The sequence below is a fragment of the Neolamprologus brichardi genome, chromosome 6 (genome assembly GCF_056152115.1).
Source record: "Neolamprologus brichardi isolate AB-2024 chromosome 6, ASM5615211v1, whole genome shotgun sequence".
NCBI lineage: Eukaryota > Metazoa > Chordata > Actinopteri > Cichliformes > Cichlidae > Neolamprologus > Neolamprologus brichardi.
The window spans coordinates 7691728-7711525 of NC_142109.1; the positions used below are offsets into that span (position 1 = coordinate 7691728).

Sequence of the window (19798 nt, forward strand, 5' to 3'; positions counted from 1 at the left end):
CCTGCAGAGAGGAGACATGAAAGTGAGGCAGAACAACACGCAGGAAATGGTCTGAGGTGGACTCAAACCCAGGCCCCTAGAGCGAGGGGTCCAGCGTTCAGTATAGGATGGGTTTCCAGCTAAAGCAGGTGAGCCATAGTGGCGACCCAGGCATGCTTATTACTAATACTTGAGTTTCACTGTGCACCGCATTCACCAACTACATCAACACGGTCCTTTAATTTTTACCATCTTTTTTTTATTAAAGTAAGAATATTTAAAACAGCAATTAATTTAAAACCCAGGCAAGTTTCTCCTTTTAATAGTCAGACAGCCACCAAGGGGATGAGAGCATAAACATACACACAACATCTGGTCATAACACACAAAAGAATTAAAAAGTTGCTTCAGAATTACATCAATTTATGGCACTCAGACAGTACACAGTCAGTTTGGCTCAGAACTATTAAAACATGTACAAATCAAGGTCCAATGTGGACCACTTCATGCATTTCATGCACTCAATAAAAACAAAAACAAATTTAAAAAAAAACGGGCAAACGACTGAGTATTTATGAGACGTTCAGATCACATGACGCAAACCACACACATCCTTTCCCTCTACTGAGCCATAAAAGCTTTCATATTTATCTGTAGTGACTGTGTCTTTTCTGACTCAGACCATGACCTCCCTTTGGGAACCACTCATCAAGAAAACGGCATTAGATATCATTAAGACATAGCTAAAGAAGCACAGTGGTCACTGTCCAAATGCAGTAAACAGACCCCAACGTTGCTGATGTGGCTTGTTTCACGATGGGTTTGAAGGACTTTGACTCCCACTTGTATCAGTGTTACTGTATACAAGCAACATTTCAATGAGATGCACAAGCAGCGAGATGTAAGCAGACAGCAAGTGTGTGTGCGTGTGTGTGTGTGTCAGCATTAAGGAGACAGATTAAGACTAGAAGGGGATTAAAACTAACAACTGGAACATTGAACCCAATCACATCACAACTGGTGAGTCATTAACCCCTCGATGCTGTGAGTGTGTGTGTGTGTGTGTGTGTGTGTGTGTGTGCAGAGTGGAGTAAGGCAGGAGAAGCGTCAGATCTTGAGTGACACAGCTGACAGAGGGAAGGGCATCTTTCAACAAGTGTCGAGAACGACAGATTGCACATGCTCACACATGCTGTACACTCAAACGCACGCAGCATCCGTGTTATCCCGCAAATCACAGGCTGAGCACACTGACGTTAAGCAGCGCAAACATCAAAGGAAGACCGAAAGAAAACAGCAACAACAGCAGGGCTTTGCAGAGTATCACGCTTCCTTCTTGTTTCCCCAGCCGAACAGTTTGGACATCGGAGACTTTGACTTCTCCTTCTTTGGTTTTTCCTTCTTAATGTCTGTGTGATAGAAAGCGAGAGAGCGAGAGCGAGAGAGACGTTATTCAAATTCTTACTTTATAAAGAAAAAAACAGTTATTACATTGCATTATGAACACACTGTCATGATGATGAATTTTCATGTTTTCAAATAATCCTGTAGGACAAACTGTGTTCATCATGTTTCAGTGTCACTGGCTTTATTCGCTCTCAATGTAGGTGCAGAAGCCCCACCCACTTTCTGTCCAGGCCTTCTGTTTGCAAGGGACGGTCAATCAGCACAAAGTTGCCTCAATAGGAAGAGGAGTTAAAACAACTTGTTCAAAATGGGGGGTAAACTAAGAGGGTTGTTGCCAATAATTAAAATAAGTAAAATATCCTGATAGGCTAAATGCACAGAGCTGCACTATGACCTGATTCCTGAAGAGATTTAGAGTCTGAGCATCATCAACATCGACAAACATCCTGTTCACACAGTAGTAGTCATGATTCAGGTGACTGCGCCACCCACAAGATGGCGAATTGTAAATGTGTTTTTGAAAAAAGGAAATTGTTTAATATTCCCGAAAAGCAACTTTAATCCTTCTGAGCATTTATTTTGAAAGTCCAGTGTAGTTTGGCTAAAATGATTTTAAAGGATGAAACAGCATGTAGGAGCTGTTTGTAAGTGACTAAGTATTGGGGGACAGATAAAAATGTTAAAATGTCACTGTATTATTAAGTGGGCTTTATTTTGTATACATAATTAAACAGCTCCTTTCATGAGCCCATTTAAGTGTCTTTAATATTGTACCGTGATTCAGAAAGCCCCACATTTGCAGCCAGTTTGCAGACACAAAAGTCTGACTTAGTCACCACTACGGATGTCCTGACGCCTGCCATCCAGTGGAAGGCAGGGGATTTTCCACATCTCCACCGCATGGGACACGGCACGTGTGTGTAAACGGACACACAACTGCACTCGGAGTGAGAACGAATTGTGAAACTTTGGCATTAACTTTATGAATACATTAAAACTGAAATGGCTAGTCTTTAGCCCACGGTCGGCGTTCGCTCGCTGCAATGTAATGACCTTTCACTGAAGTTCAATAAATCTCCTCAATTTTCAGCCTTGCTTTGCCGGTCATGAATTGCAAATGAAGCCGGATCCAACGCTGCTCTATCAGAGGGTCAAATTAAGCAGCTGCATTATCCATTTGTCTAATAGGGACGCTGCTGACAAAAAGAGAGGGGGGAGCATTTTGTTTGATGCTTTTTCCATTAGCAGTCAGTAGATCAAACGAGATGAAAACATTGCCCAGGCGCACCCTTAAAAAAAAAAAAAAAAAAAAAAAAAAAAAAGCACAACGAGTCCACACACACACACACAATTCTATCTACTTCAATTAGAGGTGTCCATGATGGAAATCCTCAATTGGATAATTTATAAGCCAACTAAGTTGCAGTGACACTGAGGTTATGATAACTAATGAACAGTGTGTGTGTGTGTGTGTGTGTGTGTGTGTGAGGGGGGGGGCTGTGGAGGTGGTGCGGGCACTCACTGAAATCCAGCATCATCTTGTTTAGCTGCTCGTCCTCCTCTTCCTCCCTGAGAAGATGAAGCAGAAGCACACAGAAGACAGACAGGTCAGTCAGCAACTGAACGCTACACTTAGAGCAATTTAAATAATCAGTTTCATTACGTCATACTTAGTCCACAAAATGTCAAAATAAGGCAAAAAGTGCCCCTCTCAGTCTCCTACGGGCCAGAGGGCCGACGTTCAAGTTGATTTTTTTTCTCTAGTTAAGCTGTTTAAAATGTACTGATGAACAAGCTTAAGCCAATTTGCTACATTTGATACAAAGTAAATAATAAATACAAGACATTTTTCCTCAATACACAACTAAAACTGTTATATTTGTAATGCATTTACTACATGGTTGATTTGCTGATAGATTACAGTCACAGAAGTGACACAGGATAAGAAGTATAGTCAGTCATCTCGTGGGATGCTTTTAATATCTTTGAGTTTTAAGCAGTTAACTCGGTTTGGAGTTAAACATTATCAAATCCAAACTTTTTACACACACAACATACTCTGCACACACCTGAGTCTGTCCTCATCCAGACCCTCCACGATAGCGTTTCTATCATTGACAATCGCCACCAGTTTCTTCATCAGCTGCTGTTCTTTCTTCCTGTCCCAGGATGTTTTCAGATGTTCTGCACACACAAACATATTTCAGGCTCAGATCAGCGCTCTGTTTTCCTTTTCCCCTGTTGTGCACTCTGCTCAATTTCATCCCTAAAAGTCCTCACCTGGTTTTTCCATCAGCCTCCTGAGCTCTTGCTCAACAGTGGGCTGCTCTTCCTCCAGCTCCTGGGTTCTTCCACTGCACATGTTTGAAAATAGAGATGACACCTAATTCATGGCTTCATTAAAGAGTACATCCTTTAGAGAGCAGGTTAAGATGGTCCACCTTAAACACATTCACAGAGACCTCACGTGTTATTGTCGACGCATCTGAAACTTTCAACGTTTTTAGAAAAACACTGCGTCATCATCTCCATATTTGGTAGTTCTTGGGATAATTCTGTATCTTAGTCAGAATTTTTCAAACATCATTTGGCAACAGATGCATGTTTACGCATCCAGCAGGTGTGTAAGTCTGAACCTGACAAATGTAAATCTGACATTCAGACTCCCAACGTTTTGGCCTCCACCTCCCCCCTGAGATTCTCAGCTCTTGTTTCCTTAGCTGTTGACATATTGACACAAAAGCTTTAATAATAAGTTTCCACTCTGTTAAAAATATAGGTGTACCCAATGAAGTGGCTGATAAGGGTATACTGTACTATGTACAAATTCATTAGGTACACCTGTTCATCTGGTTGCTAATGCAAATAGTCAATCACGTGATAGCAACTGAATGGAGTTAGGTATGGAAAAAACTACCTGCTGAATTTCAAGTTCACGAGAATGAGAGAGAATGAGAACATATCCAGCGAGCGGCAGTTCTCTGGGAGAAGAGGTCAGAGGAGAAGGGCCAGACTGCTTTGTGCCATTAGGAAGGCAACAGATAACCACTCGTCACATATCGAGGTATGATGATCGCCGAATGCACATCACAGAGAACCTTGACACTGATGGGCTACAGAAGACCATACTGGGTGCCAATCATGTGACCTAAGATCAGGAAACTGAGGCTATGGTTCACTCAGGCTCACCAAAACTGGACAATAGAAGATGTCGCCTGGCTTGAGTCTCAATTTCTGCTGAGACAGACAGTAGGGTCAGAATTTGGGGTAAAGGACATGAAAGCATGGATCCATCCTTCCTTGTCTCAACAGGTCAGGCTGATGGTGGAAGTAGTACCAATTGAGCATTGTGTAAACACCACAGCCCACCTTACTGATTGTTACTGACCATGTCAATCCCTTTATAACCAGTGTCAGCAGGATAACACACCATGTCACAGAATTCAAACCACTTGAACATGACGAGTTCACTATACTCAAACGGCCTCCACAGTCACAGGATCTTAATCCAATACAGTGGATTAAGTGGTCCAACCCATTACGGACAAGGTGTACCTAATAAAATGTCTGGAAATGCTTTATAGCTACAAGTCAGTGTTATATCCGTCTTTACCATTTATTTAGCAAATTAGTATTTTCAGTGGAATTGTCGCTGTTGTGTTCAGTAGCGTCGTGCTTCACACTTGTGTTTGGACACTGCAGACAGTCGGGGGTTGGTGGGGGTGGAAGGGGTGAGGCGGGTTAGCTGCTTAGTTCCAGGAGACCCTGCAGTGACTCGGAGGAGGGAGGACACTGGGAATTCACACTGTCAACCTTCTGGCCACAAGTCTGTTTCACTAATCGCTAAATAGTGGCATGCCCCCTTCCTGAGTGAGAGTGTGTGTGTGTGTGTGTCTACTCACATGTAGACCAGTTCAGACTCCCGGCGCATGGCCAACTGTTTGTTCCTGATCAGACCAAACCACTCAACCATGAGCTCATCCGTGAGAGTGTCATCGTCACCCTCTGACGAGGAACACAGAGCACACAGTTAATCCCAGACACATGCATTAAGGTTTCTTTTAAATTCACAGCACGTCCTGACTGAAAAGCCTTCACAAAACACACAGCTGGCGCGTGCATCCCACCTTCTTCGCATTTGCGCAGCTTCACCTCCAGATCGACTCCCCTCTTTTCCAGCTCGTTTAAATTCTGTTCAATCTCCTCAAGCTCCTTCGTGATGTCCTCTTTGGGAATGTAGTCTGGCTTCATCTACAGACGCAAACAGATGCAGAGAAAAGTGCATGAATGACATGCTCATTTCAAAAAAAAGCTACGGCAAACTTATTTTCAGAGACCCACTACCTTCTTTGTCTCCGACTTGGTGCCATTCTTTGTTTGCCCTTTCAGACCCTCCTGTAACCCTAAAAAAAAAAAGGTGGAGATAAAAAGCAGAGAATAGATCAACCAACAAAGCTGAGAACGGATAAAAATTAGAAAGGCACGACTCACAGCAAACTGTTAGGAAGGCTTGTTCCTGTAAATGTTTGGTTATGACCACGCTCTTACCCTTTGATGTCGGTGGCGTGACAGAAATACTCAGGCTGGGAAACTGAGAGGAAGGCCTCGCAGAAATCTCTGAGGTCTTCGGAGCCTCATTAGACCCTGGTTTAGTGGAAGGGCCAGCAGGCCTGTGGGCGGGAAGAAGGACAAATGGAGAGGATTCGATTAACCTACGAGTAGACTCTTTCCCGTCTTGCTACAGTTTTGATTCATGAGAGCGAGAGGAAAGGTCATTCGTGGAAAAGGAACTCCGAGCACTGAGCATATGTTGCACCACAGAGGACTCGACTCAGTCCCGACACCATTTGGGGCTCGCATGCATGTGGCGGAAGAGGAGAGACTGAAAGCTCTGACTACAAATGATGGCCGAGACATTTGGAGGAGCAGCAGGTACAGGCTTCCTGTGGGAGGAATGTTTGGTGAGACGGATGAAAGACTGGATCACACGATGGATGGATGGACAGGACATCAGGAGGGGGGGGGGGGCTCATACAGTTAATGCCTCACGATGTCGATATGCTGAGAGGCCACCCACGTACATACACTCCCTGCTGTTATCAGGAGCACGAGTCAATAAGGAAAAGGACTCAACGAGAAGCATAAGAAGTAAGAATCAATTAAATCAATCAAACAAGTCTTACTTGGTTTCTTTGGAGACGGGCTTGAGCTTCGACCTCCAGTCTGCAGGAGTCTCAGTCTCCTTCACTGCTGCGGGAAAGAAAAAAAATCAATTGAAACCAGTTCAGTTCCCTCATTAGACATCCACTAGTCAATGTCAGTTCCTAGTTCTGTTGGTTTCTTGTAAATGCTATTTGTTAAATGGCATTTTTACAACAGTGACAGCAAATGCACAAAAGCCAAGGATGATATTACACCCAAAGTAGCTTCCAAATAACCATATAAGCAGCAGATTAGAGACACAGTATTAATAAAATAATTAATAAGAAGCACTGTAGGAGTACAAACCAAGGCAGCTCACTCTCTGGGCAGCATTTATATATAAGGAAATCATATTTTATACGCAAACATGATGTAGGAGTAGGTGATGGATAATATGTATTGATTTGTAAATAACTTGAGATTATTGTATATAAAATTATACTATAGTAGATTTCTAACAGGGCAGCTCGTTTTCTTTCTCTCAACAATACTTTCTTTAAAGACAGAACACATTTCGGGGTCAACTTGGGAGAAAGGCAGATGTGAAATGTAAAGGTCAGAGGTCAAATGTGTGTCAAAAGTGTGTGTGAGACCTTGTGTATCAACTCTCTGCTTGTAAAGTGTGTAAGTTTAACCTGATGTGTTGGGTAATGTGCTGCCCGTCTTCAAGGGTGCCCTGTCTGCAGTCTTGGCCTTGAGCCCGCTCTGACTGCCCGGGCTCTCAGAGGAGTTTGTGGTGTCTTCAAACTGCAGGTCAGACAGGATCGATGGGTTCACTTTCAGCTTCACCTTCCCTCCAACTCCCTCTTTCTCCTTCTTTGGTGTCTCGACTTTAGGTTGAGATCTGAATAGAGGTGAAGAATGCAACTTAAATGCCTCTCTTTACCAGCAGAGGTCAGGGTAGAGCAGGATACAAAGTGTAATCACATGTTTCTGTGAGTCTCAGGTTAGATTACTTACTTCTCAGTTTTATTTAGTACTGTCGTCGCCCACGATTGCTTTTTGTTGTTATTGTTGTTTTCCTCAGACAGTTTTTTGGAGATGAAGGCTGCTGCTGATGCTTTTGACTTATTACTCTCATCTTCCTGTTTCACCTTCCAGCCAGTGCCAGTTGTTTTAGCTGTATTCCCACCTTTGTCCAAACTTTCATTTACCTCTTTTTTTCCAGTACCACCGACATTTATGACCACAGTAACAGCTTTCCCTGCCGTGGCCTGTTGTGCCTTACCACCAACACTCTGGCCTTTGTTTATGTCCACATTGAAGGTTGAAGTCTTTTTCTCCTCCACCTTTGCCGTGTTATCTTCCTGGAAGAACTTGAGCTTGGACTGGAGTGTCTTGGCAGTGGTTGCCGAGGGTCGAGGAGTTTCAGCCGGCCTGGTATTGATAGATGGGGTCACAATGGTAGTAGTGTCACGTGAAGCTGCGGGTCTGGCCGAAGAGTTAGATGATGCAGCCCAGGGGGCTGGGGACGCAGAAGTGGACTTGGGAGTGGTGGGTTTCTCCGACACCCATGAAGGACTCAGACTGGAGGATGTGTAAGTAGGAGCAGGTGTACTGTGTTTACTCGAGTCTTTAAGAGGAGTGAATTTGGAAACATAGGAGTTTGGGGTCAAATCTTGAAGAGGCGTGCTTGTGTTTGCAGATGACAGCAACCTGTGAGAGAGAAAGTACAACACACACACAGGTTACAACAGGGAACATAGACACAAACCAGGAACATAAACCTGCGGTTGGTGCCATTTTAGCCTCAATACACCTCGTTTATAATGATGCTAACCTGCAAACCCAAGCTACAGGAAGAATGTATTGGTTCAAAACGTAAATTAAGCTCAATTTGACTTTTTTAACATTTTATGTTAATAAATGAACATTCTGAATTCATAGAAATGTGTAACGTTTGCAATTTTAAAAAAAAATCTACATTTAGCGGTAACAGTGTTCTGGCTAGTTTGCTAAAGCTACTAATGTTTCTTTTCCTCTTGGTAGAAAAAGCAGGACAAATTAAGGTCCTATGTAAAAAAAACAAAAACAATAATATATCAAAAAATGAACAAAGAATGAAACAAATTAAGCTTTTTTTTTAATGAGAAAAGTAAAATAGTCTTTGCTAAGAAGAAACTAGCTAAGTAGCGGCAGAGCTAGCAGTCAATAGCTAACAAAATCCATGGATTTATCTGATTAACAGACTTCTGAAATATTTAAATGTGTTTTTCAATTATTAAACTAGTTAAAATGTATGAGAAAGGAAAACTAGAATATATTTTAGTTGTTTTAACCATTTTTCTTAATACAAGCGATTAAAAAATAAAACTGAGTTATATAGAGGCATTACAAATACAATAATTAATAAGAAAAACTAAAATAAGTATAATAATTCTCTAGCATTCTTACACAAATCAGTCTTTCCCTGTTCTAATGGCAGACTTGGAATAAACGTAATGGACCTAAATGGCGCCAACATTAGCATTCCTATCAGCTTACTTTGCACAGTTCCTGTGATAAAGCTTCCCATCCACTAGATGTCGCTGCACCAGGTGAACATGCTTATGACAGGATGCACATGTGCTACTCAGGGTGCCTGCCTGAGATTTTCCAACCACAACCTCCTAGAAGAAAGAAAGAGAGAAAAAAGTGTGGACAAGAGGGGACTTCAGCCATTACAACTAACTGATGTCACACAATGTGGGCCTTTTTTTTTTTTTAAGTAACTACGTCATGGCGTAATCATCTGCTGACACAGACCAAGTGACCTGTCTGTGTAGTTATTTGGTCATCGTTGACGTGGATGAACGTACACAACCTTGGTCAGTATTTCGTAAATGAATTACTTTTAGACTTCCGCCCCAATTTAGAAATGTAATAGTAACTATTCAAGTTTACCTGTGTTGAAGTTTTGTTTTGATTTGGGGAAGGAAGTGGCTTTGTGATGTTGGAGGATGGGGGAGGGCTGTTCTCAATGGCAGGCTTAGAAGAGGGAAACACCTTAGACGTCACCGCCTGGTTCTTCTTCCCTGACGGCTCATCGCTGGGGCCGTCGGCTGGACGCTTTATACCCGCCATTCCACCGACTGTATGCAAAGACAGATGAACAGATGAGATGTGTGCAGATGGACAGAGAGGGATACAGTGAGACTTTATTTAATACTCACTCGGGGAGCGTCCGTGGAAGTAGTTGTAGTATTGGGAGACATAAGTCAGGATGCTGAGGCGGTCAGGAATCTTAAGTGCCACCATGTCTTCTGCATCCAGCAGTGCTGGAATTCCCAGTTGTTCTTCTGCAACACTGAACGCCTGCAGATAAAACCAGTTTTATCCAGTGAGAAACGAAACAAGACTTTGGGTTTTAAATCTAGACGAATGCAATGCACTTGTAAATCATAAAAGCTTACGTTGTGTGATGTCTATGAAAGACTTTCTAGATCTTTAAGGACACCAAACATGATTCTGCTCTTTAGATGTCCCAAAGAAAAGCAAAAGAAGATAAAGGTGGGATTTTGTTTCAAAAATGCATGCATTCTCTGAGGTTTGCAGACAACACAAGTTTAATTTGAAAGAGGAAGAGATGTTTGCATAGTGTGAACAAACCATTTTCATTGTTCTACTGTCCCTATCTACGTCAAATACAAATCACCAACCCGGATTTTGTTGAATTCTATTCCCTCTACCCTTTATGTGAGTCACTATTGAGAAATAAATCAAGAATTTGCACACTACACTAACATCCAGCAATTCCACGGAAGAAACAAGCAGTGGCAGGCCAACGAGCACCAGCATCGTTGTTTAATCGGTAATCAGATAATGAAGAGAGCCACTCAGATGCTGTTTGCTTTGCTGTGCCCTGTTAATCTCTTACAGTGTTTTCTTATTTGATTGCCCAACATGTTGTTTCAGCTTTGAGCTAAAACCCAGAGCAGCGTCAAACAGTTCCTGCACTTTAGCTTTATTCTCTGCTGGCCCAAAGAGCAGGCGTTTTGACATGTCGAGCTCTTGGCACTCCCCGAGTTCAGTCTAACAATGAAGAATCTGTGAAGAAAAAGAAAGTGAAGAATGCAAAGTGCCCGCATTGAAGCAGTCTGCTTTTTGCCACCACTTCTCTGCTCGCCCATGCTGAACGTTATTTTCACAATTACCCAAGATCCCACGGTGCTGATGTAAACCGAAGTTTAGTCTTAAACTCAAGCTGACTAACTTAAAGTCTGTTTTCTTGGAGTACTGAGCTTCATCTGTGTAGAGGAGCTGCACACTCAGCTGTAAATCTCAAACGCTATCAGGGGCACAGGTGTGGCTCCTGTGGTCATGGTTCATTTACCCCACGAAGATTACCTGCTTCCTCGCTGGTTATATAAATATGATGATGTTCTTCAATGTCAGATAGCAACACTGAACTTTTCATGTATCATTAACTATTTCTCCCATAAAGACGACACCCTTAATGTCGAGCTTTGACACCGTCAATAAAGCTGTGGTTTGAAGACCATTGCAATAGGTACCAGGGTTTTACAAGGGTAGTCCTAGTTAGCCGATCATCCTCACGAACTTCTGATGCAAACCTTTGTTCTGGACATGGTCTGAAATATGACAGAAAAGAGAGACAAGGGTTTTCCCTAGCAGGCGTCACAGGGCAAAAGAGTTAAAGTCCAGGGCTATGAAGTGGAGTTAACTCATGACTCCTTTTATAGAGGAGAGTCATCAGAGTTCAGCAACTGGTGAAAGAACTGAAAATGAAACTGTATTTTACTTTTACTTCAGAGTCCAGCCTGATCTGTCTTTTGAGCCCAGACAGACACTGACTGCTTCAACTTTTACACCAGTGCTGGATGTTATTTATATGCACGCATCATCACAGTGCTTTGGTATGCTGTATACTGCATGTATGCTGGATCATAAAACGCTGAGACCGATTACAAACCTTAAAGCTTTCCCCCATGATTCGAAGTTGTATACTCAGGTCAGATGGTCTGGAGTGTGGGATGTTATTGAATGAATAACACATTCCCAAGTGTTATTCATTCAGTCTTTCCTGAATGTTTACACTGAATTTGGACAAAGAACGCTCATATTTGCAGCTTCCTCCTCCTGGAGGGAGGAAGGATGAAAATCAACTAAGTCTGATGGCGCTGGGCCCTGTGTTCTGGCCCGAGACAATTTCCACTGATGTTTGAGGTTATAAATTGTGTCTGTTTTTATATTTTACTCTTCATCCCACAGAGACTGGTTTTGTTTTGGTTTTCTGCTGTGTGCAACTGCTGTGTGTCTTGGCCAGGACATTCTCACAAAAGAGAGAGTCATGCTATCCTTTCTAAATAACAAATATACCTGTGCTTTCTAATGACACCGAGGTACTTTTATTTTGTTTCACAACAAACAAGAGGAATAATCACCAGCCACCGCTGGTATTCTGTTTGTTTTCACCATCATCACCACCTGATATTTGACAAAAACCCCATCCACTGATAAGGATCAGCAGATGTCGCTGAAAGTATTTGGAAAACTAACACCCAGGTAAAAAAGAAATCAATAGTTCATGGGAATGAATTCAATCATAAATGGGATGTACAAGTTAACATTAGGTGAGCAAACAGCACCACACACCACGAAAACAGCTTCAACAAAAACTAGCTTAAACTCATTAGCCAAAGTGGCTGTGTCCGTCTTTTATTTACAGTTTGTGGATACAGCTAAAGATTTATTTTTTTAAATGATGACATGGCTGCCTTGGATTATGTCATCTTTTATATACAGTCTATGATTGAAATTTAGATTCAGATTTATTGTCACATGGCAACACCATATTTTAGATATGTGCAAAGGCAAAAATAAGAGAGCATCTGTCTGGCAATGGAATAAAAACAAAAGTAAATAAAGGAACAAGTCATGATTTATTTAGTGACTTGACAGTGGTTGGAAAATAGCCCTTCTGCGTCCTGCTCCTGTAACTGAGGATGTATTTATAGTTTTCTGGGCTGGGACTGGAACAGGTTACATTCAGAGCAAACTGGTTTTCAAAAAACAGACTGATTTATTAACTCGCATCGTAAATGATAACTAGGGTGGTGATTTTTGTCCATCAGCTTTACTTTAATTTTTTAAATAAATCAACAAACTCTATAATTTTTGCTAACAATACTAAGAGTCTATAGGATGGCAAAGCAGAACCATAGACTCTGTATAAACAGTGCATGCAGTCACCAGTTGGTGGGAATATTCTGGCCTTCACCGTCTTGGGTTTTTATAAAACTAGATGTGACGAATAAGGGCTGGGTCTGATTGAGAAACTGAGGACAATGCAAGCTTGTGTGGTCAGTTACAAAGTAGCCACGACTGAGGGATTCATTATTTCCAAAACAAGAATGTTAATATTAAAAGTTCATTTCAATCCATCAAATAGCTGCTGACATACTTCAGTCTTAAGCTGGCATTGTCATATTCAAGAACAAAATAAAAAAAGGGGAGGATTAGGGGAGCCTTTGTTGGATTCAGGAAATCGGTTTGTATAAATAAAAAAAGTAAGTGTGAGCATCCAGAATGGAAACATGTCTTACCAGCTTGTTGTTCTCATAGACATCGTCCTTCTTCAGCGAATCAAATTTGCTGCAACAGAGCAGGAAAAACCCAGAAGTTACAAAACACATAAATCAACTTCCCTCCTGACGTCTTCAGTTTTGAAGCAGCGCAGACTAACATGTGTTATGCAGTCATGCATTGCTGACTCACTTCTGCATACATCACAACAGCAGCGTGACACCTGCCTCACTGATCCCACGCTGAAGATCTGAAACTAACATGAGGTTCAGCCTGCATTAATCACACAGTCACGACTGAGCACGCTGAAACTGAGCCTTCAGCCACTGTTTACTGCTGCGGCTCATGTAAACATGGCAAGCGCCTTCGCTCTGCTCTGGCTCGCCATAAATACTGGAATGAGGCGATTACAGCAGCTGTGTCTTTTCTGTCAAATGGTCTTGCTGAAACAAAAGCAGGCATCTCTGTGAGAGTGACTGGCCAGGAATCAGTTAAAGATGATGAGAAAATACTGCTTAGAGGCTTGGGCATCAATCTTGCAAATCTTCTGCAGTGAAGAGTGCAAGTCTTCAGATTTTTATAGTAGGTACTGGAAAAGTACAACCAACTCTAAACGTAGACATAATAATGTAGCTCATTGTCCAATTGTGATGATGACATTACAAAACTTAGTTTCTGTTGTGACTCGAATTGAACTTATCAAGGACACGTAGTTTAAAATGGGACCGTTTCTGAGGACAGATCATCACAAACTTGGACACGACACATGTGGCCAGCAGCAGTCACAGGAATTTGTAAAATGCCCAATTCCATTACGCAGACATGCTGAGCATTGAAATCGAAAGCAGATATGTAATAGTGCCATCTTGAAATCACCCCCCAGAAAACCCTAAGTGACCGTCTCTGCAACGCTCTTTGGGTCACAGCTCAGCTTCGTCTCCTGCTTCCTACAGATCAGTAAATGTTCGGATTTGTCTCTGACAAAATAACACAAAGAGAAGGGGGGAAAGCGAAACTCTGCCATTAAACTCGGAAGCAAAATCACTGACTTCAATCTTCCATGAAAATAGTTTTGTGTTGTCAACAGACAAGTCAGGAGCGTATCCAATAAGTTTCACTTATTTCCTGCTTTCGTTCTCCGGTCCTGTTTCAGGTGTACTCACATGAGATCGGGTCTGTGTTTGTGGATGAGGGCGCAGAAAGCCAGTCCGTCCCTGAAGGACGTGGTCATGTTGGTGATGGAGACATCCCGGTAGCCCTCACACTGGATCCGGCACCACTGCTGCAGAGCCTTCACGGCCGCCATCCCGGAGCTCGGAGCCGGACTGATCCGTGTGAAGAGCGCAGCAGTGCCTCTGGAAGCTCACAGAGCTCCCTCCTTTCTTCGCTCCTCAGCGTCCAACAAGTAAAACTTTAGAAACTTTCCACAGAAGCCCAGAATGACGCCTTATCCGGGAAACTGGGAAGGGAAGTCTTTTAGCGTTTGTGTGAATCACCTCACTGACTCTGAGTTAAGGAAAGAACCTGGACGTGACACCTGCGAGAGGTCGACGATGACGCGATGGTGTGGGTGGAGTTTGTCTTTTAACTCTTTGTGTTCATCTGCCGAGTGACACCGCAGATTCTGGGATCCGATACCAAGCAAATACGGGGCCAGTGTACCGATACCAATACCGATAATTGTAACCTACAAACCATGAGATGAATCGTCATTGATTTGCAAATTTTGAACAGATTTTAATGACCACTGGGATTTTTATTTTCCACAATAATTAGTTAACACAACAAAACACACCTTTCAGCTTTTCATATATTTTGAAATTTGTTTTTTTGGAGAGCTGGAATGTAAATTTTAAAGCACTTGGTCGCGTTCTGTATTTTAAGTGTGTTGTAGGCTATGAATAAAACAGATGTGACAGTCAACAATAAAAGGTTATTATATTCAGACATTTTTCATAGTGCATATTTGATATTTTGTCAGTTTAAAAACATTATTTTATTACAATTCAGTAGGCTACATACTGACCGTAAAGTATCGATCCGATATCAACATTTAGTTTAATCCACCCACATCTATTGCATCTGTGTCTGCTATAAAGCCAAGTCATAAATCCAAATGTATACAAAGAGAAAAGTAGCCCTCTACTTACTTCCCTAAGTGCTGTTCCAGAGAAGACGTAGAAACCACAAAGAGAAAACCATCATGTGTAATTTTGCGTGTGTTAAGTATGTAATATAAACGTGACCTCAGGTCATTAGACTCCCACAGATACCCAGAAACAATACTGGGGACTTGCAGCTATGTGAAGGATTTCCATCCTGAGCTTAACAAACAAAAATCTATAAGTACCCACATCCCACCTAACAACAGGAACACATGCCCCAGTATGTACCTAATGTCTGTAATGAGCTATTTTAGTTATAAGGGGATAAAGAGTGAAAGCTAGGTGTGGCTTATTCTTGTGTAAGTCAGCTTGCCCGGTCTTGTTCTGTCTGCTGGGTGTGTTGAGGGATGTAGTCTCTTCACAGAGTTACCTGACACCTGCAAAATCCAGCAGGGTAAGACAAAAGAACAGAGGGCCGGGTTTACTCATTCAAACGTGCAAGGATCCATTTTCACCCACCTTTCTGCCAGGCTTCTTAAAAGAATTCAGTTAAATTAGATGCAGAGAAAAAATGATAGAGGCAGCAATACCTGATCATTAGATACAAGTGTCTGTTAAAAACAAAAACAGTATAACCTGTATCTGCTGGTATTAAAGGTACTTTCCACTGCTGTCCAAAGGGTCACCAGTGTGGATGGATGGATCCACATGTTTGGATTTGGCATAGATTTCACACTGAATGCCCTTCCTGGTACAATCCTCTCGTGTATCTTGGCTTGGGCCCAGCAGTCAGAGTAGACAAGTCTGTGACTTCCTGAGGTCAGGAGCTCCTTTGTGTCTTCTCTGGCTTATGCATCCAAGGCAAATATGATCATCTTTTTTCTGCTGACATGATTTCCTATATTGTGTGTGTGAGAGAGAGAGAGAGTTTTAAAAGAACAGTTTCCCACCATCTCTGTTTTGTTTTACCCAAATTTGATCTGCATTTCAATTCTTTTTTTCATTGCATCAGTTCACAATAGTTGAGAGTGGGAAGGAAAAACTCCCTTTTAACAGGAAGAAACCTCCAGCAGAACCAGGCTCGGGGAGGGGGCAGAGCACCTATTAGAGCACTTCGCTCTCGCTCTGCAGGCCTACTTGTTGTTCCTAGAGTATTTAAAAGTAGAATGGGAGGGAGAGCCTTCAGTTTTCAGGCCCCTCTTCTGTGGAACCAGCTTCCAGTTTGGATTCGGGAGACAGACACTATCTCTACTTTTAAGATTAGGCTTAAAACTTTCCTTTTTGCTAAAGCATATAGTTAGGGCTGGACCAGGTGACGCTGAATCGTCCCTTAGTTATGCTGCAATAGATGTAGGCTGCAGGGGGATTCCCATGATGCATTGAGTTTTTCCTTTCCAGTCACCTTTCTCACTCACTATGTATTAATAGACCTCTCTGCATTGAATCATATCTGTTATTAATCTCTGTCTCTCTTCCACAGCATGTCTTTTATCCTGTCTTCCTTCTCTCACCCCAACCGGTCGCAGCAGATGGCCGCCCCTCCCTGAGCCTGGTTCTGCCGGAGGTTTCTTCCTGTTAAAAGGGAGTTTTTCCTTCCCACTGTCGCCAAAGTGCTTGCTCATAGGGGGTCATATGATTGTTGGGTTTTTCTCTGTATCTATGAAGTGCCTTGAGGTGACTTTTGTTGTGATTTGGCGCTATATAAATAAAATTGAATTGAATTGAATTGAGAAGAGAACAAAGAAACCAAAGCAGAGTCTAAAATAAAGTGCATGACATGCAGTAATGGCATGTAACCACGTGAGGTGTGAAAATGTGGGTGTGGCCAAGAAATGCTGAGTCCATCATGGGAAGTGCCTCAGCAGCATAACTAAGGGATGGCTCAGGATCAGCTGATCCAGCTTTACATGCCAAAATAGAACTTGCAAGACTAATTTTAATAATAGACAGGGTGCCTGTCTCATGAATCCAAGGAGTTATTGGAACATCCGGATAATAAATCGTTACAACAGTCCGGCCTAGAAGTAACAAATGCATGAACTAGATTTTCAGCATCACTCTGACACAGGATGTTTCTAATTTTAGCAATGTTGGAGATGAAAGAAGGCACACCTACACACTTCTTTAATGAGCACGTTTACTCCAAATCACTGCCAGGTTCCCTGCAATGTTACAGGGGCACAAAGTAATGACATCCAGAGTCAGTAGCTGGTTAGACACCACATATTAAACTGTCACTGAGATTTTCAAGCAGAGTAAAATAACCTTGGTTTTGTCTGTATTTGGAGCATTTTAACAAACCCTTAAAATATGAGTTTGTTCAATCTACAGATGCAGAGCTCCTAACTTGTGTGCACAAGATTTTTAAAAAAATCTCACCTCTGTCTCATTTTCCAGTCGCTGGTGTTCAGATTCTCATAGGCGTTGCTGTATACATTCACATCTGAACCTTAACTCTCAAACAGAGTTATTGCTGAACGCGGTAGTTCCTCCGAGCTCTCTCTGATTTGGTTCATTGTGTTTTGTTCATGATTCAGGTCACGGTTTTTATATGAGCATTATTTTCAGTGGCAGAGGAGCTTTTACGAGCTGGTTTTTGTCTTGAACAACTGGTGGAGACCAAAAACAGAGGTAAAAAAAAAAAGGTAATGATTAACGTCTTACTTTGATGACTCCAAGCTGTGAATGTGGGGGTTTTTCCACCCGATAGCAGTGATGTAGAAGCACATCTCTTGGAAATGACATGTCTAGCTTTCACCCTACAACCAGAAAAGGATAGTGAAACTGTGGTTTTTAGTTGTAAAGCATAATGCACCCCTGAACATGTCTCAGACATTCATTGGCATAACTTAATATTTAAAAAATATTCTTACACTTAAGATTTCTGCTGAACTAAACTTTCATTTTCTTGACTACTGCTTTGGTTAATTGGTAAATGGACTGATTCTTATATAGCGTCTTTCCACTCTCCTGGAGCACTCAAAGCACTTTATACAACATGCCACATTCACCAATTCACATAAGCACTGTTTTCTATGGTTTTCAGTGCTGGATGCATCAGAGAGCAACTTGGGAAGTTAGCATCTTGCCTGAGGATATTTGGTATGCAGACTGGGGGAGCCAGAGATCAAACCACCAACCTTCCGATCAGCACATGACCTGCTCTACCTCCTGAGATACAGCCACCCCTATTTTGGCTTACTATTTCCCATGAAGAGGATTTTCTGGGAATTTTGAGTCAGCTGTATGTACTCCATGTGTGTTGAATCATCTTTTTCCTCTCTCTGTTTGAGGTCAAATAGTTTTTTTTTCTCCTGAATTTCACAGTTAGATGCTGCTTGCCTGCAGCATACACGTTTTTCACGGGAACAGTTAAATGGATGCAATTCAGATCACGAATAATCAATCCAAGCTTCAGACCATCAAGGAAATCTTTCAGCTTGATAGGTGGAATTTACTGGACTTTCAGGCTAAAGTTGGCTTCTGCAGAGAGCAGATGATGTGATACAATGTGAGCATGAATCGCATAGCAGAGGGGAAACAGAAAGCAAAAGTAAGGAGACAAAATCTGATAATGAAGTAAACACTTGGCTTGATGTTGGGCTAACTGTCACCGAGCAGTTTTCAACACACCTTTGAGCAAGACCAGATTTCAAAGTCTTACCAAAATAAACTGACAGCCCCTGAGTAACAACAACAACCTGCAGAATACTTGGAGCAGCCCTAACTTTCACATACGTTTCTGATGCCAGGTGATATTTTGGAGATAAACTTTTATCTGCTGCCAGCACAAGATTCACATTCCTGGTTTTGATTGAAATATCTTGCAGTGCATCAGAGGGATTCTCACGCAATACCATGAATGCATCCACAAGCGAAACTAGTGACTGAGCCCATGGAAAGTGTTTACCGTGGACAAAGAGCAAGAAAGCCAATTCCCTTTTCCCTTAAACTTCTCCTGAAGACTACAAGAGTTGTTAGCCATGTTGGACATGATACCAAACCACTGGTTCCTTGGGAAAAGCGTATTTTCCAAGACTGGAAAGGTTGGCAAGTTGCTGGCTTTGGCTGTGTGAAACCAGTTGTAAAGGAGGTGCTGCACCAAAAACCTTACTGCGATAGCTTTGGCTGCAAGCTGACTGACACGGCTGACTGCAGTTTCCATGTTTGTCTACAAAGACTTGTTAACTACTAGCCGAGCAGAAGTAAATCTTGAAAAGTTTCAGAGCAAGAGAGAAATGTAGAACGTTAGCCTTCAAAGTAAAAGCTGCACCTCAGGGCTACAGCAGGGATCTTTCAAAAAGTTCAAATTTTACTGTAAAGCCAAAAGGTGCCCATTTCTGTTGTGCGTAGTATTTTACACTACAACTCATGGAGTAGTTGTAGTGTTCGTCACTTCCATACACACTTCAACTGACAGCAAAAATAGGGAAATTTATGCTAACTATTTAGCGAACACATTTTTCTTATCAACAGGTAGTTGTCAGGGGGTGATCTATTACTCGTCTGTAGACCTGTGTAACTGGAAGTTTATCAGTCATTTCTCTAGTGACTGCCATCAACCTCCAGCAAACAGTCAG

The 19798-nt window shown here is 42.1% G+C and overlaps 1 protein-coding gene across 2 annotated transcripts; it reads right to left on the minus strand.

The window, feature by feature from the left end:
• Positions 1-239: 239 nt before the first annotated feature.
• On the minus strand, positions 240-14659 carry micall2b (mical-like 2b). Of its 2 annotated transcripts, none has more exons than XM_087842493.1 (16): positions 14277-14659; positions 13134-13182; positions 9741-9882; positions 9472-9659; positions 9073-9197; positions 7549-8244; positions 7224-7432; positions 6570-6633; positions 5935-6056; positions 5731-5789; positions 5514-5637; positions 5289-5391; positions 3667-3740; positions 3456-3570; positions 2909-2955; positions 240-1388 (listed from the first exon to the last, which is right to left on the minus strand). In XM_087842493.1, the coding sequence occupies exons 1-16, from the start codon at positions 14417-14419 to the stop codon at positions 1303-1305; spliced, it is 2346 nt and encodes a 781-aa protein (XP_087698619.1). In that variant the 5' UTR covers positions 14420-14659; the 3' UTR covers positions 240-1302. The 2 variants fall into 2 exon arrangements, with proteins under 2 accessions (XP_087698619.1, XP_087698618.1); XM_087842492.1 differs by having other exon boundaries at positions 6570-6636.
• Positions 14660-19798: the final 5139 nt, after the last annotated feature.

Bases quoted from the DNA above. Each gene is read 5' to 3' on its own strand.
- micall2b (XM_087842492.1), bottom strand. From the start codon at position 14,419: ATGGCGGCCGTGAAGGCTCTGCAGCAGTGGTGCCGGATCCAGTGTGAG. The intron at 9,883-13,133 runs GTAAGACATGTT...TTTTATCTGCAG, and splicing joins TCTATGAGAACAACAAGCTG to GCGTTCAGTGTTGCAGAAGA. The intron at 3,741-5,288 runs GTGAGTAGACAC...AAACATGTGCAG, and splicing joins GAGTCTGAACTGGTCTACAT to TGGAAGAACCCAGGAGCTGG.